Source organism: Peromyscus maniculatus, chromosome 6, assembly GCF_049852395.1.
Source record: "Peromyscus maniculatus bairdii isolate BWxNUB_F1_BW_parent chromosome 6, HU_Pman_BW_mat_3.1, whole genome shotgun sequence".
NCBI lineage: Eukaryota > Metazoa > Chordata > Mammalia > Rodentia > Cricetidae > Peromyscus > Peromyscus maniculatus.
The window spans coordinates 74,350,363-74,377,502 of record NC_134857.1 but is presented as its reverse complement, the minus strand read 5'-3'; the positions used below and the strand labels follow the sequence as shown (position 1 = coordinate 74,377,502).

The following is a 27,140-nucleotide window of genomic DNA, read 5'->3' as shown; positions in this document are numbered from 1 at the left end:
GCTGAGGTCAAGGGCATCCTCCTGGGTGCCGGTCCTTAGGTTTCTGGCTGATCAGCGTCCAGTCCTCTGCTTCTCTTAGGGATAGTTCTTGGGACAGAAGACAGATGGCTGGTATGTTCTCGCATCCTGTATGGACTGGAACTCTTTCCTAAGACCCCCAGGCTTCTCTGAGCTGTGACCTCAGGGAAGAGGTTGTGTTGGAGGAAAGGTGTCTACAGGACTGCGTCACGGCAGGCAGAGGTGCTCTGTGCTCCATCTGTGTGTGTGGATGTGTGGCTCTGATTAGACTGGGCTCACAGAGCCGACTCAGAGTGTACCCACGAGGTTCCCATTCTAACTCCACCAGTGATGCTCTTGGCCTCCACTGCTCCCTCTCTCCACCCCCAAACCCTACAAAACCATTAGCCTGGCCCCTCATTTCCATCCCACCCTTCGTCTGTACATATCCAGGTATTTTAGGTCCCAGAAAAAGGGCAGGGTGGCCAATAACTTCTTTACTGAACTAAGAAGGAGGGAGGCAGAAAAATCTCAAGGATCTGAATTCTTGCTTCTGACTGCTTGCCACCACCAGTCTCTGAGCTAGGTCCATCTCCCCCAGCTGGAGAAATACGATGAGGTATTTGAAGGACTTCTGTGAGCTTTGGAGCCTAGAACTGAGTTCTCTTCATCCCGGTACCCAGATTTATCCCCCTGTCTGTTTGTTTTGAGTTCGACTTGTTTGTCCTACAGGCCTTTACATCCCGTCTACCCCCACACCTTCCAGAAGCCAGGGTGGAACTTATGGGAAATCAACCATAGCAAGCCTTTTCTCCGCCACCTGCTACTGATGTTCTGCCAGGCAAGCCTGGGCGTGGGGGTGGGGGACAGAAAACCAGTCTCAGTGTTTGCTCACTCCGAGGGAGACCACCCTCCACAGAGCACAGGAAGGTGGAGGCTGAGGGAACGGAGTCCAGGGAGACGGGCCATCAGGCTGAAGGAAGTAAAGTTGTCTCTCCTCCAGGTCACTTGGTTGGCCCCTCAGGGGACTCAACATCAGTGCTGAAGAGTTCCTTATAGAGCGGAGGGAAGGCAGCCTGGACCACGATGGGGTGGAGATGCTGGAAGATCTGCAGCTTTTCCACGTGCTGGCTGCACAGGCTCCGGAGTTTCCCTTTGGGTGGCAGCTGGGGATGGGTGAGGAGGGAATGAGGGTCAGTCCTTCGGGGCTTACCAGAGCAAACATGTCTTCTTGCTGTTGTTGAGCTAGGAGAGCCCTCCCTTCTACCCCACCCCCCACCCCTGCCCCCCACGCGGCCCCCGGGGAACAGTCAGTGCACTGGTGAGATGTATGCGTGTCTGCAGACGGAAGGGTAAGCGAGGACCGATGTGAGCCAGGTGAACCCGTCCTGGGTTCAGTTCTGAAAGCCACTTCTGTGCCCTCAGCACCGGGCCTGGCTTAGCAAGGGCGGCACGCTTGAAGGGTGGCCCACGTGGCTCTGCCTACCCTCGAACTGACTTTACTCCCACGGCTCTTTGTCTTGGTTCGTGTTGTTTCCTCATCTGGAATGCCTTTCTAATTCTCTTTTCTCCGCTGACTCTCCCCTTCCGGTGTTGTCCCCGCCGTCCCTTGCTGAGTTCCAGCCCTTCCTACAGGCTTCCTTCTGTGTACTACTTACCACACTGTAGAAAAAGGACCCAATTTGTCTGCCTTCCTGCTCCACATTTCCTAAGATGGGGTCCCTCGGTCTGTCTCTCACTAGGTCTCTTCCCTTCCCACTATAATGCTGGCATGAATATTCAAGGACTGCTTGTTTGAACTGAACAGTTTCTAAGCAGGTACCCAGCACAGCAAATAGAGATCAGTCCAGTCAGCCCTCAGCCAGAGGAAGAGGCAGCGGCCCCTGGGACAGAGGCAGGGAGAAAGACCCAGACACCATCATGTCTATGCAACTGTGAGCACAGCCAAGTGAGACTTACAGACACCTCTTTCTTACCATCTCCCCGGCTTAGCTCAGCTCCCTAGGAAAGTACCAGTCAGGGAAAAGCAGCAGGGTGACTCCCCCCACATCTCTTGAATTTATTAGCCTTGTGTGTTTTAGCTCTTTGAGTTTGCCTGGGTTACTACAATAATTTCTGTTATTTCTTCAAAAGATAATTGTCGAGAAAGTTGACAAATCTACATGAGGCACTGTCGTGAGCTCTGACGTAACATCAGTGAATAAAAACTGTACTTTGATTAAATGTGCACAGTAGCTGGGAAGTCATAAATACGCTCTATGCTGCCTAACAACCTTTTGGGGAATTATGAACCTCTGACTACAGTGGTTCCGTAAGGCTACAGGGGTGGTGGCAGTGTAGCTGTGTGTATTTGTGAGCACAACCTATGGTGCCTCCACAGTGTGAAGCAGTCTGGGATCTGAGAACACATTCCTGTTAGTACAGTATACAACTGTGTTTAGCACTAAAGCAGGATGAGGGATGGAGTCCTCCTCCTGATGGGGAATTGTTTAGGGAAAACCTCTCCTGAACGAAGGCATGGAGAAAAACAACTGGAAACAGGGAGGGGATCCTACAGGACACAGCAGCAGGTACAAAGGCCCTGAGAGAGAAGGGACCAGACTTGGTGTGTTGAAGGACTGGCAAGGAAACAGTGTAGTCAGAGTCGGGAGCCAGGAGTGGGGCAAGGTCAGGTAGGAAGCAGGCAGGGATGACATCATGGACCAGTTGGCCATAACGTAGACTCTGGAGTTGAAGTTTTGGCAGCCACAGGAAGGTGGGGAACGAAAGAGGCAGGTGATGGTCTTGCCTCCTGAAAAGGGCCAGCGTTGCAACGGAGGGAGTGCTGTGTGGCTCTGACATGGCAGACAAAGATAGGGTAGGATGTTGAGTTAGGAGTTTAATAGTCTAGTTGTGGCCAAGAGCTGGGGTTACGTCATAGAAGGTGTGATGTACTTTAAAAGTGGATCCTTGAGAATAGGAAGAAGCAAAGTGCTGGAGAGGTCCACAGAAATCCACAAAGATACCCTCACAATAGACTATTGGCAATGGTCGAGAGAAAGCCCGAACTGACCTACTCTGGTGATAGGATGGCCAAATACCCTAATTGTCGTACTAGAAACCCCATTCAATGACTGAGGGAACCGGATGCAGAGATCCATGGCCAGGCCCCAGGTGGAGCTCCAGGAGTCCAGTTGGTGAGAAAGAGGAGGGTTTGTATGAGCGAGAATTGTTGAGATTAAGCTTGGAAAAAGCACAGGGACAAATAGCCAAAGGAATGGAAACACATGAACTATGAACCAATAGCTGAGGAGCCCCCAACTGGATCAGGCCCTCTGGATAAGTGAGACAGTTGATTAGCTTGATCTGTTTGGGAGGCATCCAGGCAGTGGGACCAGGTCCTGTCCTCACTGCATGAGCTGGCTGTTTGGAACCTGGGGCTTATACAGGGAGGGACACTTGGCTCAGCCTGGGAGGAAAGGACTGGACCTGCCTGGACTGAATCTACTGGGATGAACTCAATCCTCAGGGGAGTCTTTGCCCTGGAGGAGATGGGAATGAGGGGTGGGGTGGGCTGGGCAGAAGGCAGGGAGGGGGGCGGGAGGGGGGAGAACAAGGGAATCCGTGGCTAATATGTAAAATTAAATTTTTTTTTAAAAAGTGGATCCTTCTGGGCATAGTGGTACATGCCTGTGATCTTAGCACTTGGGAGGTGGATGCAGGAGGATCGCAAGTTCAAGGCCAGCCCTGGCTACAAGAGACTCTGTCTCAAAAGAAAAAAAAAAAGATACAAAACACACCAAGTGGATCCAAGCACATTTACATTCCAATTGCTTTCCCAGGTCTAGTCCCTCCCTCTTTAAATCTATTTTGTTGTAGATTGAAGTTTACATTCCTCAGGGAGAGACTATTTGAGGTACACACGGCTGCATAAATGGATCCTTCACAAAGCAAATTCCCGAATGACAGCTCTGAATGTGGCATGGGCTCCCCATTGCCTAGAGCAAGGCCTTCACTCTTCCTGTGGCCCTGGAAGTCTTGGCTGCTGCTGGTCCTCTAACGGTTTGCAGGCCCACCTTCTGCTACTCACCTGCTTCACCGGTCCACCCCAGCTTCTGGCCTCACATGCACAAAAAAGTACCATGAGGGGCGGGGAGACGGCTCAGTCAGGTAAGTGCAGGCCTTCAAGCATGAGGACCTGAACTCAGTTTCCAGAACCCACAGAAAGGAAACCAGGCAAAAGCCGGGTGTGGTGGCGCACGCCTTTAATCCCAGCACTGGGGAGGCAGAGGCAGGCTGATTTCTGAGTTCAAAGCCAGCCTGGTTTACAAAACAAGTTCCAGGGCAGCCAGGGCTATTTAAACAACAACAACAACAAAAACCTTGTCTTGAAACAAACAAACAAACAAACACAAATAAAAAAGAAAAGAAAGAGAAAGAAAGAAAAAGATAAAAAGAAAGCTGGGCGAGGTAGTTCATGCTTAAAATCTGGACATTTGAGAGGTAGAGACAGGCAGATCTCTGGGGTCTCTCAGCAGTCCTAGGTCAATCACAGACATGAATGAATGAAAAATATAAAAAATATAAAAAGATGGCACCACCGAGGAATGATAGCCAAGGTTATCTGGCCTCTGCAGGCATACACATGTACATGGAAATGTGCGCCATGAGCCACCCTCCCTCTACATACTCTCTGGCCTCTTTAGAGTTCCACTCATCTCATCCCTAAGCCTGGATCCCTGCACTGCCCTCACCAATGCGTGTTGAAACCTGTGTCTTTCATGGCCTCGTTCTCTTGCTTCACATCTTTTTAAGGAGACATTTATGTTCTACTCCCTTTACCTTCAAGTTGTAGAGAATTTTTACATTTTTTATTTGTGTGTGTGTGTGTGTGTGTGTGTGTGTGTGTGTGTGTGTGTGTGTGTGTAGGTCAGAGGTCAACTTGCAGGAGTTAGATTTTTGCTCTCATCATGTGGGTCCGAGGGATCAAACTCAGATCCCCATGCTAGGCTCTGTGGCAAGTGTCTTTACCCACTGAGCCATCTCGCCAGTCCCTTAAATTATTTTGAACCCCTGTCTACACCATCATTTTTCCAAAAGTGACCCCCATTTTTAGAGGGGGGGTCTCATGTAGCCCAGGCTGGCCTTAAACTCATTAATAGCTGAGGATGACCTTGAATTCCTGTTTATCTTGCTTCCTTCTTCCTCCTGAGTGCTGGTGGTACTGGTACGCACTGCCGGTGTATGCTTTCAAAAGCTTTTATAACATTAAATTAGGGGCCCCAGAGGATATTGTCGAGAGAGCACTGGGATTAAGATTTGTGTTATCAATTAATACATGTCACTGAAATCACTTTATTGTTTCGGGAAGGTGTTAGCCCTGTTTGATTTTTAACTGCCTTAAGGATAAGAGACCTATCATCAAAAGCACTTTGTTAATCTCACTATTAAAATATCACACATTCTACTCCATATTAGAATTATATCAGAAGGTACGCAAATCCCTTTATACTAGATTGGAATTTCTTAGTGGGGACAAGAACTGCATCTCTGTATCTTTCCACGGAGCTTTGTATAAGCAGGTGCTGGCTAAGTGTCAGCTATATTAAACCGAATTGCTCCCTGGAGGTCTCTTACCACTCCGGGCTAACTTTCCATCTCTCTGTACACGGGAACAGTTGTTCCTGCAGTCCTCACTGCTGTTGCAAACACAGCTCTGAAATAACACAGCACCCCAGTACTCCCTCTGCTGTTCCCGGAGACCCTGGAACTGCCTGCAGGTCTCGTCTCCTCCAGCCCATGAACTGTTCCTACCTTGGCGAGGAGGCCTTGACGGTGAGTCTTGCAGAGATGGTGGTGGAAGGCCAGCTCCAGATTGTACTGCAGATGCTCCACTCTCCTCTTCTCTTGGAGCCCAGGTCGGTCTGAGGGAAGGGATGGGACCAGAGTGAAACAGAAACATCACCAACAGTCTTGCCCAGCAAAATGGTGTCACATATCTTTTTTGGAGGGGCCCTCTCAGTTGAGTGTGTGTGTGTGTGTGTGTGTGTGTGTGTGTGTGTGTGTGTGTGTGTGTGTTGGTTTGATAGCAGCAGAGATGGGACTTTGAGCCTGTCTAGCTAACTACCCGGGAAACTATAGTGACGAAAGGGGCGGGTAGTCTTAGCCTCCCAAATCCCCATAACCTGCTCTCTCACGTAGCTCATTCAGTGTCAGGCACTAGATTTCTGTCATGGAGGTAAAATGTTGGGAGAGAGCTTCCCCATTCCTACAAGAGTGACTCAGGTGACCTCCTGAAGCTGTCCAGGTAGGCACCAAGGCCTCTAAAGTAGTCTGCGGCTCTTTCAACTCCTAAACTACCTCTGCCTTTACTTCCCCCCAATACCCAGAAGTCATCTATAACGTCTTGCTTCCGGCTTGAGGCCATGTTGGCAGAATTAGAAAACTTGTACTGCTAATTAACAAACCCAGAGCGGCAGGCCCACTTCCCTAGGTGGATGTTTAGTGTTCAGCTAGCTTGGCCCAGATGCTCTGGTCCAGAGGAGTGGATCTCCAGAGCCTTACCACCACTGCAGGCATTCTGCCTCAAAACGGGCTCACACCAAGCCATCATTCTTAACCTTAATGGCTCAATGTGGAGGTGGTGGTTAAAATTTCGGGTGCAGCCCGGATGAGTTACATCAGAACGTGAAGTGGGACCCAGGCAGGCAATCAGTTCTCAAAGCTCCCCAGGCAATTATGATGCTGCAAAGGAGTCACTGCCAGGCACTGACCGGTAGATTAATGTCTTCTGGGGAAGCGGCTCATTTCCTCCCAAGCTCCCTTCTCCGTGTTCCTGCTGCCCCATGATAGGCTGCTCTTGTTCTGTCTTAAGGTTCCTCTGGATGTTTTAATCTATTTTATTTTACAGAAGCGCGGGGCAGAGCTCATTTCGCTATTTCAAGCACTCTCCCAGATTTAGCCACCTCCGAAGGCTTAGGTTCTCTATGAGCTGCTGTGTCCTAGCCACTAGAGTGCCCTTTCCCAGGCCCAGCCACACTCACTGGCGTTGATGAGAACCAGGGCTGTGTAGAGGGCAATCTCGTCCTCAGAAAAACGCAAGGCACTGAGGAAGTGGGAAAAGTCGAATATGGAGCTGATGAGCTCGCTGCAGCCTGCCGGAGTGGAGATGAAGAGAGTGAGCATGGTAACTGGTCTCCAAGGGCACCACCCTTTGGGCACTTAGAGAAGGGGGACCATCAGCCCTGCATAGAGGCTTTAGAGAGGACTGGCATCAGCAACTTCTCATTTCCCTCTGCCCCTCACCCAAGGCTCGGAACAGCTCCACGCCACCATATTTGCCTTCAAAAAAGACTGTATGGTTGTCAGCGTTGTAGGCCCGGCACATCCTGACAAGCACAACTTCCATTGCTCCTAGATAAGGGGGAGAGAGATGGGTGGGCAGTGTCAGGCAAAGCCAGGAACTGACTCCCCTAGTATCCTGGTTTCTTTAGGCCACCCCTCATGCTGTCTCCCAGGCTTGCTCTGTTTCCATCCCCAGCCCATGCTTTCCTCCCATCCCAGGGCCTGCCCATCCCAGGGCACCTGCTTTCAGTAGTATGATCTGGTCATTCTGGCAGAGCTCCATGAAACCCGAGAGCCGCTTGGCAAACTCTACCACATACTGAATGGCCTCGGTGAGGTGGTGGGCACAGCGTTCCCACATCTCCCACATTGACTGCAGGGACAGAGGAGGAAACCTGTGATTCTTCCAAGTCCCTGCACCCCCATAAACTGCAGGGAGTTGGTTCCACATTTCCGTGTTTCAACCTTCAAGCCTATTAGCACAAATGTACCCAGGGCCAATTCCTGTCAGTGGGTTCCACTTACTGATACTGCTGTCCCCCAGGCTCAGTATAGGGAAACCTGGAGAGGTATATAAGGGATGAAAACTTCTAAAAAATTTCTTAACTCCAAGCTACCCTCTTCCTGATTACCTGGTCTTTCACGAAGCCTATTCAACGTTAGGTGCTAGGATTCTGCTATGAGCAAGAAAAGGTTGGCAGCCGGGCGGTGGTGGCGCACGCCTTTAATCCCAGCACTCAGGAGGCAGAGCCAGGCGGATCTCTGTGAGTTCGAGGCCAGCCTGGGCTACCAAGTGAGTTCCAGAAAAGGCGCAAAACTACACAGAGAAACCCTGTCTCGAAAAACCAAAAAAAAGAAAAAAAAAAAAAAAAAGAAAAGGTTGGCAGAGAACTAACTCCCCAGACTCCTACAGAGTGACTCCACATAGGAGGTGATGACTTTCCTGAAACATGGTGTAGAAAGGGAAACTTTCTGATGCAGTGGATAAGGGGAAACCAAACAAGGTACGGTCTCACTTGCAAACAATGTACACATTGTTGCTTGCTGCTTCCCATGAAGTTAACTGAGAGATGCAAATGTGAAGTGCCAGCTGATTTCAAAGTCGCTGGTATCATCAGAGGGTGACAGAAGGGGACAGCAGATACAGTAGAGCCCTCAGATTTGAACTTGACTTTGGGTCTATCACTTTGTGGTCCTGAGCACCTCTACCTTGGTGTAAATGCTATTCTCAGAGGTCAGTTGTTGGGAGGGCTGAGGATGATCTCACACGTATGTCTAACCTTCGACATGGTGATAGGGCATGGTTATCTACAAAGCTCACACCTGAGAATCAAGTTTTTAAAAATCTCAGGTTTTAAAGCCAGGTGTGGCGCACACCTTTAGTCCCAGCACTCAGGAGCTAGAAGCAGGTGAAGTTCAAGACTAGCCTGGTCTACAAAGTGAGTTTCAGGACAGCCAGGGCTACTCAGAAAAGCCTTGACTTGGAAAAAACAAAAACAAAACAAAGCAACCCTCACAGTTGTGCACTGGGCCACATTTATCACCGTCTTTAGGCACATGTAGCTCACAGGCTGCAGGTTGGACATACTTCATCAAAGCCTTACTACAAAGACTGACAAGAAAGGTTATTCAATAAGTGGCCCTTAGATACTGGTTAGTGTCAGTTACTGATGGAGCCTGAAAGGCAGTGTGGCCAGGTCTGGATGGATGAGGAGGCAGGCTGCTAGCTGGGTAAGTTTCAATAAGCAGGAGCTAGGGCAACACTCTCATCTCGCTGCTAGGGTATAGACAAGACACACTTATTGGCCAGCCTGTCTGTGATACCCTACCGCCCCCCTACCTGTGCAAGTAGCCATCCCTGGGCTCTTCCGGTGTGTGTGTGGGTGATGCCCTCCCTCCCCTCGTGTCTCCTGCCCTCACCTTCCTCTGGTAGCTGGTCACCTCCTCCCTGGAGAAGAGGTTGGCACGCTGCCGCAGCAGGTCCTCCAGTCGCAGCTGGCAGGTCTCTCGGTAGGACTTGCAGACGTTCTGTACCAGGTACTCTGGGGCCGGACGAGGAAGGCACGGCTAGATTGCAGCCAGTTCCCACCCTGAGCCTCCTAAAGAGGCTCTCCCTGGTCTACCCTGCTCTGCCTCCTCCCTTGACTCTTTGTCCAGAATCCCCTAGTTCCTTAGGACTAACGTTCGGTTACAAGGAGTGCTGGGGAAAGTTCTCCCCTCATTTTCACCGCCCATCACCCTTCCCAGAGGCTCACCTATGTCTGTCAGAGAGGCGTACGGTGCCTCTGGGGCACTGCAGAAACTGGGACTGCAGTGGCTGTCTGGACCCTGTTCTGCTTCCCCCAGCTCAGGATGCCTGGATCCCTCAAAAGGAAGTCCACGTCTTCCAGAAGTAAGCTGGCCGGCTGTGCTATAGATGCTGCCTCTGCCTTCGGCTTTGCCTCGCTCGGGGCTGTACTCAAGGTGGCAGGAGGCTCCTTGGACCTCTGTTTTGGCCAAGTTGTTGGAATAGGGTGGCCCAGAGCCTGAGGCTTTCAGGAGGCCAGGGGGACAAGCGGAGGCCTCAGGTAGGTCAGGTGAGGCGCCCAGGGGCAGCTGCCCATCTGGGAGCCCCAGTGTGTATGTAAGGGTATCTGCTCCATGGCCCCCTGCTGGAGGAGTCTTGGCCACTTGTTCCTGCTGCTGCTGCTGCTGCTGTTGCTGCTGCTGCTGCTGCAGCAGTTGTTTCTGCACTTCTGCATGGAGACTGTCCCTCTGCTTCTTGGACATTCGGCCGAACTTAACAGCTGGAGAAGGTTCAGGAATCAGTACAGGGCAGGGTCAACAGGCACACGAATCTGACCCTGAATCGGATTTCTCCAGCTCTGTCTGTGAACTTTCTTTTTGGGAGCCAAGGCTCCAGGCTCCGCCCACAGCTGGTTCTGTTCCCTTTCGGATCCAGTATTTCCATCTCCCTGGCAAACTCTTTAGAGTTCTCACCTAGATGCTAATAGTGACCGAAACCAAGCACTGAGCTTAGGCTGGGGATTCTGGTCTCCGGAGACTGGGGCTGAGGTGGGGGCTGAGTAGGGGGCCTCGGGCCGTATTGGGGTCAGCGTGCCTGTCTGGGAGGGCTGGAGGAAGAGAAGGACTGCGAACACAGGTCTCCCTGTGGTCAGGCCTGCAAGCTCCCTGGTGACCTAGATACTCACCACAGCCCAACCCAGGCTCCGCGGCTTCTTCTGAACATCCTCTTCTGCTCTCTTTCCTGCCTTTTCGCTCCCCCAACCCCTCCCAGGTGTGGGGGCACAGCCCTGGGCCCCGCCTGCCCCTTTGCACCCCTGCATGTTTCCTTTCGCTTTGTTATTTTGAGCACTGAAAAGTGCTGACAGGTTCCTTCTGGCTCCTCCTCACCTCATCCCCCCCACCCCCCACCACCACCCAGGGCTCCTTCTGCGGTGAGGATGGTGGGTGAGGAGGGTGGATAAGACCCTAGGAACACCACACTCCATCCCCCACCCTTCTGGGTCATTCTCAGGCCAACTCTGATTGCGTTCCCAGCCACAATCCTGTGTCCGAGGATGGTTACTCAGGGTTCGGGAGGGAGATGAGATGGAGCTAAACTCGGGTGACAGGGCAGGACAGGACAGGACAAGGCAGGAGGTGACAACGTGGGAACTGGATGGGAACGAGGCCAGGAGAAGGCAGAATGAAGAGAATTCATTAGAGGAGGAGGAGACAAGAGAAGTAGGATACTGGTAAAAGTTTTCAGGAGCAGAGCCTGCGGTTGAGACCCCGAAGAGCCTTGGGGACCCTCAAAAAGATGGGGCAAAGGGCTATGGGTGGAAGAATGGCCAGAGGCCCCTGGCAGGGTGTTTCTGCAGGCCAGCTCTGACTGGCAAGAGGCAGGATGCCCCCTGGAGAGTGCAGGGACTCTGGGGACCTGTCCCCACATCCTCACCGTCTCGAGACATGCCCAGAGCCAGGCACTTCTGCAGGCGGCAGTGTTGGCACCGGTTTCGACTGGTGCGGTCGATGGGGCAGTTCTGCTGACGGGTGCAGGAGTAGGCCACATTACACTGTTGGCTGCGGCGGAAGAAGCCCTGGGGAGCAGAGACTGCTTATCCCACCCAGGCCACGCTCAGGGTGCACTGGTCCCAGGACTTTCCACATCTGGGACCCTGCCAACCCTCCCCCCCGCCCCCGCCCCCACTGCATAATTGTGATCGACCCTGCGGCCACTTTCCCACACCAAGACAAGGTCCTCCTCCGGCGTGCTCATGACCCTCACCAAGTGTGCGTCTGCAGACCAGCGCCCGCAACTCACCTTGCACCCCTCACAGGTGATAACCCCGTAGTGGATCCCAGACGACTTATCCCCACAGATCTTGCAAGGGATGACTTCAATTTGTGCTGGAAGAGAGAGAGAAAGGGAAGTTAGCCCAGGCTATTTTTCTGGATTCCACTACCGTGAACCCAGGGTGCAGGGGCAGGTGTCTGGTGCTTCTCCCACTTCTCCAGGGAGCTCCAACATGCCCTCTTGCCTTAGAGAAGGGGAAGTGAAGTGATAGATGCTTCTCAGCAAAGGGTCCGAGGAGGCTGTGCTTTTGTTCACAAAAGCAGCTGGAGCTGTATCAGCTTTTATGGAGGCAGAAAGCAGCTGCGAAGAGGCCACCTGCTTATCCCTTCAAGTCGAATATCTCCAGCGCCCCCCCTCCCCGCCCCCATCCTGTAGAGAGCCAGAGGAGTCCTTCATAACACCTGCTTCCCGCCCAAGGGGCTTCCTTTTGTGCCCCCCTCCCTACTGAGGTTTGGCTCCCATGAACAGAGTATGGGGCATGGCAAGAAGATGAGGTACACCAAGCCACTGGGCACTAGACATGTCAGTCATTCTTGGAAGAGACGGAAGGCCACCCAGGGACAGGCACTGAGGGGGACCAATGTAGTGGGGTACAGAGAGACTACGAAGAAACAGAGATGGAGCCTGGAGAAGGGCTCAACCCAGCTTTGCTGATTGCCCAAGAGCCCAAATAGGGTTTCCAGGCTGTTGGCCCCAGAACCAGCATGAAGTAGTGCTCCATGTATAAGCCTGTAAGAGGATAGACAAAGGCATCTGTGTCCGTCCGTGTGAGCACAGCCCATGACTGTTATAGCTGGCTGAGATTAAAACCACCTCACCCACCTGCTCCCTTCACAGATGAAGAACTAGTTTGCTTGAGTGCTGGGCCTACAGCCCCACCCTCCTGAACTGTTCATTACGTGTTAGGTGCAGGGCTTCTTGACCTGTGTGAAGGCATGTGTGTGTGTGTGTGTGTGTGTGTGTGTGTGTGTGTGTGTGTGTGTGTGTGTACAGATGAAAAGTATGTGTGGCTTATTGGGCATGATAGCACATGCCTTTGATCCCAGCACTAGGGAGACAGAGGCAGATAGATCACTGTGTGTTCAAGGCCAGCCTGATCTACAGATCAAGATCCAGGCTAGCCAGGGCTACATAGTGATTTATTTTTGTCTCAAGAAAAAAAAAATAAGAAAATAAAAGAAAGGAAAGTATATGTGGCCTGTGGATTCACACTATACTAGCGCATATATACATATTTGTTAGGTAGTCCTTGTTTACTGGCCACTAAAACCCAAGTTTTTTTTTTTTTTTTTTTTTTGGCCAGGTGGTGGTGGTGCACACCTTTAATCCCAGTACTCAGGAGGCAGAGGCAGGCAGATCTCTGAGTTTGAGGCCAGCCTGCTCTACAGAGTGAGTTCCAAGACAGCCAGGGCTACACATAGAAACCCTGTCTTGAAAAACCAAAAACAAACAAACAAAAACCAAAAACCAAACCAAAACAAAGAACCAAGTTTTCACTCCCACTGAACTTCTCAGTGCTGCCTGATCATTCTCAGCTGCGGCTGTGGCTGCGGCTGCTCCCAGGTTGCTTCCCTTTGCTCTGTATTATCACTGTCAGTCCCTACAGCTTTCTGCAGCATTTCAAGGGTCACCAAGAGGCCTTTCTCTAATCCTTCCTTGAAAGGGAGCTAGATGAGCTGGGTGTGGTGACACACACCTTTAATCCCAGCACTTGGGAGGCAGAGGTGGGCAGATCTCTGTGAGTTCGAGGCCAGCCTGGTCTACAGAGGGAGTTCCAGGACAGGCACCAAAACTACACAGAGAAACCCTGTCTTGAAAAACATAAACAAACAAACCAGACAAAACAAAAGAGCTAGAGGGCTGGGTACTCAGCTCTGTGGTGGAGCAGCATGCTTGAAGCTCAAACTCGATCTGCAGTTCTTTGTGGGGATGGAGAGAGAAGGGACAGCAGCTGGGTGAAGCTTGGAGTCCCAACCACTCTAGACGTTTCCAGCAGCTAAGGATTCGGTGGGTGGTGGTGGTGAGGGGGTGCCTCTTCTCACCATCATTGACTGACCTCTGGTTTTCTCCAAATGGAGAGGCTAGAGCCAGAGCAGGCCAGAAAAATGGTCTAGAGTGAAGCCCCTTCTCGTCTGGGACATGTCTCCCACACTAGGGACAGTGTGTCTCATGGACAGCAAATTCACTCCTATGTGAGCTCACTTCCAGCCTGGGCCTGGCGCCTGGTCACATGTGAGCCTGCTAGCTGGGTGGGGCTGCACATCCCTGTAATTCCAGCATTGAAGAGGTGGAAGCCAGAGGATCAGGAGTTCTAGGTTACCCTTGGCTACCTAGTGAGTTCTCGGCTAGCCTGAACTGTGCAAAAACATGTTTCAGAAAACAAAACCACACACAGGCCTGCTGATGCGAGGGAGAGAGGTAAGTCCGTGATGGGCCCACCACTTCCCAAAACATTCCATCATCTGTAAACCATGATCTTCTCAAGCTAGCCTAGAACTGGGTCAGACCAGGTAGCTGTCTCTTCAAGGGACGGGCCACATGAGTGTCTGCAATCCTCCCACCAAAACTCAGTTCTCTGTCCCACCCCCAGACATGCCTGCCGCCCGCCAACTGCACAGTAAGCTGTGGCCACCAGACGGCAAGTGTGCTTTTCAGATTGTTTCCTGTAAGTTACAGGCTCTGGAGGGAAGAGAGAACAAGAGGGGACCTGGGTGCCTGGAAGAGGGATGGAAAGTGTGGGGGCACAGCACACTTCCAGTCACAGCACTCTCAGCCTCGGTTCACTTGACAGCCAAGGAGGGTGAAAGTAGCCTTGCCTGTGGCGCAGGTCACACGGTTCTGGGGGGGCACCGTGGAGGAGCAGATCATTACAGGTTGTGGCTGTCTGAGATAAAGCGAATCCATGGGCATGGCAGGCTGGCCGGAGCACGCTGGCCGCCCACGGGCCTCGCTCCTACCTAACACCTTCTTTTCTCTCTACTGTGGTCTCTCTCTCTCTCTCTCTGGTGGCCCTAAGACCAGAGGGGGGGGGGGGAAACCAACATAGGTCACCCAGAAAAGCAAGTGGTAGGGAGATTAGGCCAAGCCACAGTGGGAACTCAGGCCCTGGCCCAGCAGGCAACCACAGGCCTCCCTACCTCTTCCCTTCTCCAAGAGCCACATCCGTGTGCGTGTGTACACTGACCGCACGGATGACCCCAGTCACACCTCCCTGCCCCATACTTGACCCACGGTCGGTCCTAGCCCAGGAGCCTTACTGCAGTGTGGCTAAGACCTTGCCTGTCTTAAGAGATTTGGCCGGTCAAGGACGGTGAGATTTGGGGGCTGGGGGAGCCCCGGACGCCAGCTACCAGCCCAGCCTCTCCTCTGACTTCCCCATCATCCGTCCAGGGCAGTGGTCCACAATGAGACAAGGACACAGAATCGGAGGTCTCTGTGTTAGACTCTCTAGCCAGATGAGCTAGAAGGCTAAGAGGTTCGGGGGAACTGGGGGAAAAGAGTCAGTTAAAGCAGTGGAGAGAACAGGAATAGAGGGAAGCTCCTGCTGTGTCCTAGTCCTGTGCCCGACCCTCCCCTTGACCAGGCCTCTTGACTTTCTCCAGTATACTTCCCTACACCTGCACTCCTTTCAGTACCATCCACCCCAGACACTTAAATATCAAAGAAAGCACCAGCGTGCGTGCGTGCGTGCGTGCGTGCGTGCGTGCGTGCGTGCGTGCGTTCGCGCGTGCGCGTGTACGTATGTGATCTGGGGAAGAAAGGAGGGGAAGGGCTGGTAGGGAGTCGGTGAGAGGAGTTGAAAAACACTGTCCACAGGCAGCCTTTAAGACTCACAGGGTGAGCCAGTCCCTGAACAGCAGGCCATGGGAACCCAGTTTGGGGAGGGGGAGCTGAGTAATCACAGGATTACTCAAACTGTTGCCTGGGAGCCTAGTCTGCCAGGAACTTACCACCTCAGGGCCCAGCGGTGCCAGGAACTGGAGCCAATCAAAGGTCAGGAGCCCCTACCCAGCTCCTGCCCCATGGCTCCCACAGCAGCCAAACACTGCTGATAATGCTTTCTTAGGATTTTTTGTGTCTTGCCTGCTGCTCTCTCATGGCGCCTTTCTCCCGAAGGTCATGCAAAAGAAAACCTTCCAGCTGGGAAACCTCAGCTGTCAGAAAGATGGGCCAGGAGGGTTGCCATGAGTTGCAGGCTAGCCTGGGGTAGAGTTTGAGGCCCTGTTTCAAAAAACGACAACAAAGCCCTCCGATTTCCATTCTCACAAAAGCGAAAATGCCTGGTGCAGGCCAGTGATGATCGAGCAAGCGGGTGGTCTTGTTGAAATACAGGAGCTGGAGCTGCAGATGGAGCTCAGCAGTGGAGGGCTTGCCCAGTGTTCACAATGTTCTGAGTGCCATGGCCCCATACCACAGAACAAAACAAAAGCAGGTCTTTGTTTAAGCAGCCTGCGGCAGGGCTTGGGAGAATCCTATACTTTAATGAGCTCCAGGACGGCTGCCTCTTTGCCTGGAGACTATACTTGGAATAGCAAGATTTTAGTCCCTCTGGTCACTTTTGTGCCAGGCTGCTCCTCCTCCTAAGGGGTCAAGGTTAGTTTGATGATCTCTTCCCGAGCCCATTCCTTATACAGGCCAGCTCACGGAGTTTATCCCTGCACCTTCCCTGCTAATGTAATGTGAAAACCATAATTATGATGTTTCAGCCCTGGGAAGCTCCCGGGGGGAGCATCTTAGAACCCCCCACTAGGAGAAATAAGGTAGAGGCAAGCACCTCTGCCTCCTACCTCCTCTGCTCTTACCCTGCTCACAGCTGCAAGATTCATTGATAGTGCTTTTTGACTTGATCCAGAGCTGGGCCCTGGGTCCTGGCCAGGTGCCTAGCCACAGAGAGGAAGTGGTGGGAACAGAGAGGGGCTGCAGCTCAGGGGGTTCTCACTCCAGAAGCCCCAGTTGCAGGGAAGGAATGGTTTAGGCAGAGGCATGCTAGGGTTCTCTCTTCTGTTCCTCTCTCCTTCTTTCCAACTGATACTGAGTAAGGAGGAATAATAATGAAAGATGTAAACACTACCTGAATTCTTAGTGTATGCCAGGCTTTACACTCTGTGTGTGTGTGTGTGTGTGTGTGTGTGTGTGTGTGTGTGTGTGTGTGTGTGTGTCTGGTGCTGGGGACAGTACCCAAGGTCTCATGAATGTAAAACAAGTACTTTATGAACTAATCTATTTCCCCAGCCTCTTTTTTTTTTTTTTAAATATTATTACATTTATTTACTGATTGTACATGCACATGTGCTACATGCTACAGTGGATGTGTGGAGGTCAGTTTACAGGGCTCGGTGATCTCCTTTTATCATGTGGGGCTTGGGGATTGAACTCAGGTTATGTCTCATTGCTGCCCTCTCTCCCTTCTAAGCAGGGTCTCACTGTATGCCCAGGCTGGCCTGAAATGCACGATCTCCCTGTTTCGGCCTCCTGAGTGCTGGGATTATAGATGTGAACCATCACACCCAGCTTTTTTTTAAAAATTATTCATGGATTATTACACTGCATGTGTGCGTGCTATCTCTACATCTGGGCACACATGCCACAACTCGCACGTGGTGGTCAGAGAACTCTGGAGTCAGTTCTCTCCTTTCACTTTCACGGGGGTTCCAGAGACTGAACTCCAGTCGCCAAGATTGCACAGCAAGGTCCTATAGCTTTGGAGCCACCACACTGTCCTTGGGATTCTTCACATATACTTTTAATGACCACAACAATCCTGGAAAGTAGGCTCCACTAATATTGTCCCCATTTTACAGTTCAAAAAACTGAGGCCCAGCAAGTGACTAGACCAAGCCTATACACCCAGAAAAAAAGGCAATCAAGGAGTTTGTATCTGGGTCTGGGTAACTGGAGACAGAGTCCTCAATCATTAAGCTGTATCCCCTGTGGAGGATGAGATGCCTAAGTATACCAAAGAGAGTGGGATGGACTAAGGTCATGGGCTGCAAGGTGATTAAGTGTAAAATGAGAGTGATAGTGAGTTAGGTGAGGAACAAGCCAGGACTCAAGCCTAGTACAAAGACAGCTAGAGAGGTGGACAGATGATAGATAGAGAGGTAGATAGAGGATAGACAGATAGATGTAGGATAGGAAGAGGATAGTTGGATGGACAGACGGATGCATGGATGGATGGATGAATGGATGGAGACCATGCCCTGGGCCCAGCTTTCCTCAGTGGTTCTGGCTGGCCCCTGCACCCTTTATCTGCTTCTCTAGAGCCGAAGTCAGAAAGCTTGCATACTCCAGCAGAGCTCCTGCCCACCGCCCCTCTGGAAGTCCGCAGCTCCTTTAGGGTATGGACTAGGCTATCCCTTGTTAGGCCTTTCTTTGCAGAAATGAATGAATGGCTGGATGAGAAAGAGGAATGCATCTCTTAGCTTAGACCCCCTTCTCTCTCCACTGAGACCACAGCTCCAGTCGGCGGTCCCCTGTGTACCACAGCCTGTCATCAGCCTCCCTCCTTTCTAGCTCTCAGTTCCTCTAGTTGCTGCTGGAAGCCAAGGCGGTGGTTGCCACCACAGGGCCAGGAACCACGGATCTACCTGGTGGGCATGCCCCCAGCCCAGGCAAGCCCTCATGAGAATTTTCTCCTGACATACCTGATCCCAGGACTGAAAAGCCAGTGACGCTAAAACTCAGGTGGGCGAGGGAGAGACGGGTTTCGCAAAGCCATGAAAGCCAGCCAGCCACTCGAAACCCCCCCTCGCTGCCCCCGCCACCCCCACAGTCTGGGCCGGGGAGAAAGGAGAGGAAAGAAAAGAACTCAAAGAAAACAAGCGGCGTTTGGGGGAGGGGGATGAATCACCAGGAGGAAGCTCTGAGGAGTGGGAACCACACTCAGCAGCTTCCCCTGCCTCCAGGGCAGTGGCTCTTCCCCTGGGCACCTCTGCTGCCTCTGGGAGGCGAGCAGACCCAGAAACACCTGGCTGGAGCACGGAGACTCCGCTTTATTACTGTCCTGCTCCCAAATAGAGATCTCTACTCTTTGAGTCTCGGAGTCTCAGGGAAGAGGTTGTGTTGTCGCGCTAGCAGGAGTGGAAATTAGACCTCAGGAAATACTCATGGGGACAGGAGTGAGACCCCAGGCTGTCTTCCTTAGAGAGCACTCATCTCGGGGAAAGTCCCCGTCCCTGTTGCTTTGAGTCAGCAGCACAGAGCAGGGGAGGGGGTGGGTGAGCCCCTGTATAGGGACAGCAGTTATCAATACGCATTTTCATTGTGATGGTTCAGAAGGAAGCTTGTCCCATTCTAGTGCCTTGAGCCTGAGGCAGGTGGGGTTTCGGCTAGAAATGAGGAGAAAGGAAAAGAGAAGGGTGCCGGAGTGATGCAGGCAAGCCCACATGGAGCAGGGCTCATGGGGGTGCACTCCTATAATCCTAGCATTTGGGAAGCAGAGGTAGGCAGGGCAGACTTTCAAGGTCATCCTCAGCTGTATGGTGAGTTCAAGTCCAGCCTGAGCTATATGAGACTTGGTCACAAACAAGCAAATAAACAAACAAAACCCAAATAGGGCCATAGGATGGCTCAGTGGGCAAAATCCCTAGCTACAAAAGTCTGACGACATGAATTCGATCCCCAGAACTCTAGGGGAAGGAATCAGCTACCAAAAACTATCCTATGCCTGCCACATGCACTCTATGACACTTGTAATTCACACACACACACACACACACACACACACACACACACACACACACACACACACACACACACACACACAAAACCATGCTGGGGATTTGGAGTTCTTTATGGTCCATTGCTCTGCATTATCATGGCTGGATTCAAGGAAGATGACAGACATGTGACCTCCCACTCTTAGACATCCTGACTACTCAGTCTACATTGACCAGCTCCTAATAGTAAGCTGGCTGGGCTATTCACCCCTGGTTGATGGTGGCAGCAGTGGGTCTGTTTAATTATGAGACACCCTCCAGTTTCTTTACCATCTCCCTGGTGTCTGTGCCTTAGAACCCATGGCCACTGGTCTCTGGGTATCTTACTCTATGGCAATCCTGGTATTCCTCCGTCTGGACATCAGCCACTCTGTGACCTTTAATCCATCACTTATTTCCTAGGTTCCTTCTGCTCCTTGTTTCTTTGGCCTTGCTCTTTGGTGTGGCATGGTCCCAAGCTGGTGGCAACTGGCACTCATTAGGGTCAGAAAGCTTGGAGATATCTATATCTATCTATCTATATATAAAGTGTGTGTGTGTGTGTGTGTGTGTGTGTGTGTGTGTGTGTGTGTGTGTGTGCTCGCGTGCACATGCAATGCAGAGTTGCCCAAGTGTCTCCCTCAGCCACTGTTGGGAACTTCTGCCCCTGCTTGGGCATGAAGTATGCAGAAACATGACATCCCAGGGCTGATTGGTGGTTTGGAGCTGTCTCTGTGAAGTCCAGTCTGCCCGCTTTTGCTGCTGAGGGGAAGAAGCCAGGAAGGAATCTGCAGTTCCTACTCCCATCATCAGGACTTTTGGCTCTTCTCCCAGTCCACCTGTCCCACCAAGGCTCCAGCCCCTGAACTGTGGTCCTGCCCCATGCATGCAAGTGGTGATACCAACTTGACCTGTTTTCCTTGTATATTGTGTGTGTGGGTGGTGGGGGGGGGGTAGATTCTCTTTCACCCTTGGGGGTGCCTCATTTGGGGACAAGGGGTCTCTCTTGGTCCTGGGTTCTTAGAACTGGGAGACTCTCCATGCTCGGTTTCGTTGTGAAAGTCAACCCTTTTGTTTTGTGGCCGGAGCCCAGAGCCCGGTGGCTTGCCTCACTCAGGTGATCTGCTGCTGGAACCTGCTCACTAGACTTTCAGTCCGTGGGTCTTTCCAGGACCCAGAATGGCCTCCTTTCTGTGGCTTGTGGAAAGACCCCAGGCTGAAGCTGGGGCTGCCTCAGGCCTCAGGTTACAGGCCTCAGGGTTACAGGCTTCCCTTTTCCTCATTCGCCCTGTACTTTGAGAGGTCTTCTGGCTTCCCTTACATGAACATGGAGGGTGGTCTGATTTGCCCACATTGCTCAGCTGGAAGACAAATGGGCCCCAGACATCTGCCCAGCAGCTGTCAGCCCATGGTTCCAAACAGGGAATGGAGCGAGGCCAAGGGCTTTCTGCTCCCATCTCTACTTGCCTCAGATGGGCAACTGCACCTGGAGGCACATACAAGTGCATACGTAAATACACACACACACACACACACACACACACACACACACACACACACACACACAGCATTCCCACCATGTCCCAGTGTGTGTGTGTGTGTGTGTGTGGGGGGGGGGGTGGTCAGGCAGATTGGAAGTTCTGAGGCCTAAACAGTGATTTCTGACCCCCACTGCCTTCTAACCTCAGTTTACTGTGACTCCTGCTTCAGGGCACAGCGGCACCTGTGTTTGGAGGCACGAAGAGAAACTCTTCCCGAGGAGCTAGGAATGTAAGCTGAGTCCTGATGACCACCAACCTCCACCAGCTAGCTCCCAGGCCCCAACTGTGAGCTCTTGACTGATTCCCTCCCCTCCCCTGGTCTTGGTCTCTTTTGTGCATCTTTTGTTGTCCATGCTGGACCCCACGGGTATGCTCAGTCTTCCTAGAACTTACGGCAAGGAACTCCTGAACAATTTGTTTACCACGGCTGCCAAGGAAGCTGCCTCGGGAGAGAAACTCCCTGGGGACTCCACCCATCTCCCAGCAGATCTCAACCTTGACTGGGACACACCCTGCCAAGGAGGCACTGTTTCCAAGACACCCCTCCTATTCAGCAGGACCCAGGCTTCCCATTCACTTACTTCTCATGACTGAGCCTGGGCTTGTCGGGTCTTGGCTCCCTGTCCTCCTCAGTAGGGTAGCCCAGGACAGCACACAGCTGCCAGTGGAGGTGGGGTGAAGCCCTCTTAGCGGCGGGCGCCTCAGCCCGCAGATCTGCACAAAGCTCTCCCCCAGTGTTTCTGGGCAGGGTGGGGGGGGGTTAAGCTCTGCACCACACAGGTGGCCAAGTGACAGCCCCCCAGCCCCCAGAGGTGCACTGTGTATGATGACAGGCACCCCACGTGGCCAATCTGGGTCTGGGGCAGGGTGTGAGGGGCGGGGCAGCCAATCACAGGGGGCGTTGGAAAATTCCAAAACCACAGCCACAGCCGTGGTAAAAGCTGTTTCCACTCGCCAGGGCAGTTCTAGCTGGGGAGCTTCGTGGAGCTCATGGGCAGAGGCTGGGCTCGAAATCCCCTCTTCCTGAGCACCCCAGGCCCTCTTCCAGGTGACACACCAGGGGTAGGGATGTCCCAGAGGTAAGTCACAGAATATCTGCCTCGGGCGGTGTCATGTGGCACTGAGACCCTGCGGACTGTCAATAGCCATACCCAGGGTGGTGTAATCAGGAGACGACTGACCCTCACCACACCCACACTACTCCTCCGCACGTGATGCTACCCTGGGCTGAGGAAATGACAGTGGCAGTATCATTAGGCAAGTACCCAAGACTCTGTAGGATGGGTTGGTCCTTCAGAAAGGTCTCTAGGAACAAGACTGCTGGACTGGAACACAGCTAGTGAGCACCACCACCCTCTTAACCATAGTGCTTAAGTCAGTGCGGGGAAGGACTGACTCAGTAGTGTGTGGATTATGTAATCCCCACAAAGTACTTGATGTGATAGCTGCCGTTTCAAAGACCAGTAAGGGGAGAGACACAGAGAGGTTAAGTAACCTGCTCAAGGTCACACCAGTCGAGAATGGTCGAGTGGACAGGCAGAGTGACCTCAGGTCCACTTGAGGGACAAGGGGGTTTTATCTGGTTCAAGCTTGCCTTTGAGTGTGTCTCAGGCTGGCCTGTCTCCGGGGACTTGAGTTTCTCTGTAGGTTTTGTTGGTGTGAGGTTTCTTACTGATGGGTCCCTTCATTTTCCAGTCTGCTCTGTGGGGCGCCTCAGCGTTGGAGGTTCCTTTTCTGACCCCTGTAGTCACCAGACTCCCTCTTGGCCTGGGTGTGGCCCCTAAGTGTCTCGTGTTGGACGCCTTTCTTGAAGTCTTTCACTTGGGGAACAGTTTATATTTCCTTGGCCTGGGGTCAGGGAGTGGATCTCAACATTTGGGCCAACCCCCTCGAGAGGTCTTCAATCTTGCTGGAACCCTCAGCTCTTCAACCAGTACAAGCCTCTCTCTCTCTCTCTGCTGGCTCGGAAGTTACGCATCAGATTGGTGAGGGCGGCCAGCCCGGACCCTCACGAGGACATTCATAGTGGGGACGAAAAGGGCAGGAGGCATGGCTGGAGGCTTGGTCCTTCCCAGTTCTCACTGCTCCAAAAGTCCCTCTTTCCCCCCCAATGTGGTCCCTGGTCCCCTCCCCCAGCTTGGCTTCGTCATTCTGACTCGCTTTCCTCCCGGGGGCCCTGCTCAGCATTTCCGTGGGGCCCTGTGGCTAGTGGCACATGAAGCTGATCAGGATTGTGCTGAGCCAAGCATCCCCACCCCCCCAGGAGGACGGAGCATCCTAGACAGCCCCAAGCTCAGGGAGGAGGGATGCTGGGACTGCAGACGGCGTTGGCACTGGGAGGAAAGGGTGGACCAAGAGTATGTGATCGAGGAGTGGAGGTTACCTCCTCTGCTGAGAGGGTCATCGTCAACTTAATGACCACGCTTGTGTAAGTCTTTTCCAAGGTGCTCCCAGGCTGCCGGGCAGGCAGGACCTTTGGTGGAGTGGACACACTTTGGTGGGGGAATAGCCTGTCTCTCTGCGGCTGGATTGGGGGTGTTACAATGGCCCGAGAGAAGATGCTTACTTGCAAGTGTCCATTGGGAAGTCCTTCTGGAACTCTAGTCTCCTCCTCACATACTTTAGTCTCAGGATTTCAGGACCCCAGGAAACAGTCCCTCTCCATTCTTTCTTACAGAGACCAGGCTTCCTGCTCTCTAGTTCTGCAGAGCCTCGATCCAGGCTTGCTCACACCTCAGAATGTGTTAACCACAGAGATGAACACACCAAACCCGGCTCTGCCACCACAAAGCCTTGGGCACGCTCCTAGGCCTCCCATTGTGGCTGCTGAGTTCCGAGGCTGGGGGGGCCTTAAACCTCCTCTCTGCTCCAGCCCAGCGGCCCGAGCCTCTGTCCAGCACCCCACCCACCTCTTTCCACAGTTCCCCTTTTCTTTACACTGCTTGTTACTTGACACTCTTTGGGCTCCTTTTCCTTCAGACCTCATCTCTTGGGCCTTGTGATCTCAGCCGGCCTCCTCCACTTCTGTCCAGTCCTGGGCCTTTCTCTGACTCATGCCTCCAGAACGGAACTGTTTCACTATACCCAGTACCACCTTCTTGGCCCAAACCCCTACTCACAAGTATGAGTCTTCTTTGCAGCCAGCAGCTCTGTAAAGAGAAGAGAAGGAAGGAGTCAGTCAACAGTTGAAGACATGGCGGTGTGTGTGTGTGTGTGTGTGTGTGTGTGTGTGTGTGTGTGTGTGTGCTGGGGCACAGACTTCCCCTGGTATTGGCTCCCACCCCACCCCACTTTTTTCATAGTACTGCCTGGCCTCTGAGACGGAGCTGGGGCCTCTCAGCAGTACCCATCTCTTTGCCCTTTGGCCGCACTGGCTCTCTTCCAGGTCCCGAAAGTGCCCAGCTCCTTTCCGCCTCCAGGACTTCCCCACGCCACTCTGCCTTCCTCCCACCCCTTCATCTCAGACGTCTCTCTTCCTCTGGAACAGCCGCCCATGCCCTCTCCCCTGCCCTGGGGTTTGTTCAGTCAGCACCATGCGTTGTTTCCTGGCACTTGACGTAACCGCCAGCTGCCCTAGGTGTGTGCCATGGTCCCTTCTAGATGGCAAGCCTGTCTTGAGGCAGCGCGACTATCTGTCTTGTTCAGCTTGCTATTCTGGGGACACCCAGAACCCTCTAGTATCTGGTGCATTTGAAGTACACAGATATTCGGCACCCAGAGTTAAATTCCTGTGGGAATGCAATCTCTTGGCTGCTTATCTGTGCCAGGAAGCACGAGGGAGTAGCAGAGGTGTGGGGCTGGGTGGTGGAAGAGGAAGACAAGGAGGAGAGAGCTGTGGACAGACCCTCTCTAGCCACCTGTGTGGGCTTCATGCGTCCACATGCCTGCAGAGGAGAGAACCCTTTTCCTGGCCACTCTGCTCCGGGCCTAGGTCTGGGTGGAGAGCAGGCAGTCGGTGGCACAGGGTGGTCCATTGAGGTTTGTAGAAACACTCTGCTGTCCGAGGGAGGAGCTGCTGAGAGGGGGCAGCCTTGGCTACTGCATGCTTACAGGGTTGTTCATGCATGCAGTCATTATTCAGGAAACACCTAGAGAGGGAGCCCTTGGCAAAGGAGGCTTTCTTGCCAGACCTCCATCGCATTTCCTAAATCCACAGTGCCCGGGGCTGGTTGTTTTGTCCCAGGAAGCCCGTTAGCCCTGCCTGCGATGGCCCTCACCTTTGACTCAGTTCTGTTAACTTTTTGCCTCCTGCGGACGAGACTGACACTCGTCCCCATTTTATTGCCATGATGGCCAGTGGGGACTAGTGGTCTGGCTCCCGGGGGTGGGAAGGGGAAGGTCTGCCCAGAGAGGGTGTGGCTTCATGCCGTGCCCACCTCCCTGCTAATCCTGTCATCTTGTCCGACTCAGTTTCCTCCCTGACATGGCGCCCTGTCAAGCCTCCAGCTTATTTGCAGTTCTGAGCAGTCCTGCGTGGAGGCACTCCCCTTGTTGGCCCCAGGGACCTTCCTCTAGGTGGCCCTGGAAGCTGGTAGTTCTGTCACTCACTCTCCCTAGGTTCCCGGCTGATAAGCATGGTGGGTGGTAGTGGTGGGGTGTCCTGTTCTGAGGGGCTCCCTCCTCACACCGTTGGTGGAGCCAAGGGCTGTTCACTCTGTTCCTTCCTGTGCTGCACAGGTGTCTCCCACTCTGCAGAGATAAAGCTCCTGGAACAGGTTGGAGGCAAGCGTGGGACTGCTGGGCTGGAGCAGCTGGAAGGGTGCAGTTGGGCCTCCCCCACACCCTCCACCCCCACCCCACCCCATGACAGCAGACAGGGTACTCCAGTGGTGAATGAACGGGGAGGTGGAGAGGGCTGCCCTTGGAGCCACTACTGCCCAGGGTCCTGGGGCAGGGAGAGGCCTGCTCACGCCCGGGAGCCAGCCACATTGCCATCCTTTCTCGGGATCTAGCCTCCCTAACCCAGCCCCTCCCTCCTGCCCCCCTCCAACCTGGCTCTTCCTCCTTGACGCCTCTGTCTTCCCAAGTCTCCTGCAGTTACCTCAGCCCTTCTTCCTGCTTGCCCTACTTTTATATGAAGACTTGTCCTGTCCTTCCCTTCTGCTCTCCTCTGCCAAGCCTCTCCAGTTCTTTCCCAGTCTCTTCCCATCCCTCCTCTCCTCTGAGCCTCCTGGAGGTCTCCTCCACCTGCCTGCAGGGCTCTAGGGCCTCTTACCCCGAGATGTTCGGTGGTGTCTCTGTGGGGCCCTGTCCATGGGGTAGCTCCCTTGGTGCCGTCCTTGCTGCCCTGGCTGCCCAGGAGGGCAGGGAGCAGGGCCCAGGGGAGGGAGGAGGAGGGAGAGGGAGGGAGCACCTGGCCCGTCAGCAGGCAGGGGAAAGGAGTGGCTGGCAGAGTGTCCTGGCACTGGGAGGGCACTTGGGGAGGGAGCAGTGGACCGGTGTCCGCAGTCTTGAGGAGAAACAGCTGGGGGAAAGGGAGCTGGCATTTATTGACTACCTACTGTGTGCTGAGCCCCTTGCCAGGCCTTGTAGGAAAAAATCAGGATTGTGGTTTTTGGAAACCCACACCGTAGCCTCTGCAGGCAAGTGTGATTGTTCATAATCATGAAATCCACTGTTGCTCAGAATAGAGGAGACTTGCCAAGGACTTCACAAGGGTCATTTGTGATTGAGCTGAGATTTGAACCCAGGTCTTTGTGACTTTTGAGCAGACTAGGACAGGTGACAGAATAGCAAGAAGAATAAAAGAGAAAAGACGTGTGTGTGTGTGTGTGTGTGTGTGTGTGTATGTGTGTGTGTGTGTGTGTGTGTGTGTGTGTGTGTGTGTGTGTGTGTTGGGGGGCCGGCATGGACTCTGATCCCCAGGGTGAGGTCAGATGTACTTTTCTGCACGTTGGGTTCCTGGAGCCCATGCCTACTTTGCCTCTATCTAACCCCATGCTGCCCTCCTCTGGATTTCCCTGGCTTCTAGGCGCTTCCCACACTCCTGGAGGGGTGGAGGGTGGGGGGAATGTGTGGAGAAGGAGGAGCAAAGTGGAGAGCCAGGGGAAGAGAGAGGAGGGGAGAACAGAAGATAGGAACAGCATTGGGCCGACAGGTTAGGAGGAGGGGGGGGCCCCCATTCCCCCCTCCCCCGACTAAGCCTGTTCACATGAAGGCCTGCACTGGAGTCTGAGGCGGGCCAAGAGCCATGGCTTCTGTGGATATTGGATGCCACAGTTCGGCGTGGCCTCCACCCCGAGT

General features: G+C 53.1%; 1 protein-coding gene across 2 annotated transcripts; it reads right to left on the bottom strand.

The window, feature by feature from the left end:
- Positions 1–479: 479 nt before the first annotated feature.
- Rorc (RAR related orphan receptor C) lies at positions 480–26,267 on the bottom strand. 2 transcript variants are annotated; one of them, XM_015988317.3, is made up of 11 exons: positions 26,113–26,267; positions 24,017–24,046; positions 11,627–11,712; positions 11,261–11,402; positions 9,576–10,106; positions 9,241–9,362; positions 7,561–7,693; positions 7,318–7,389; positions 7,020–7,130; positions 5,791–5,900; positions 480–1,163 (listed from the first exon to the last, which is right to left on the bottom strand). In XM_015988317.3, exons 1-11 carry the CDS (start codon positions 26,150–26,152, stop codon positions 1,002–1,004), a joined length of 1,539 nt encoding a protein of 512 aa, XP_015843803.1. In that variant the 5' UTR covers positions 26,153–26,267; the 3' UTR covers positions 480–1,001. The 2 variants fall into 2 exon arrangements, with proteins under 2 accessions (XP_015843803.1, XP_006994881.1); XM_006994819.4 differs by having other exon boundaries at positions 7,282–7,389; positions 26,113–26,266.
- Between the last annotated feature and the right edge of the window lie 873 nt (positions 26,268–27,140).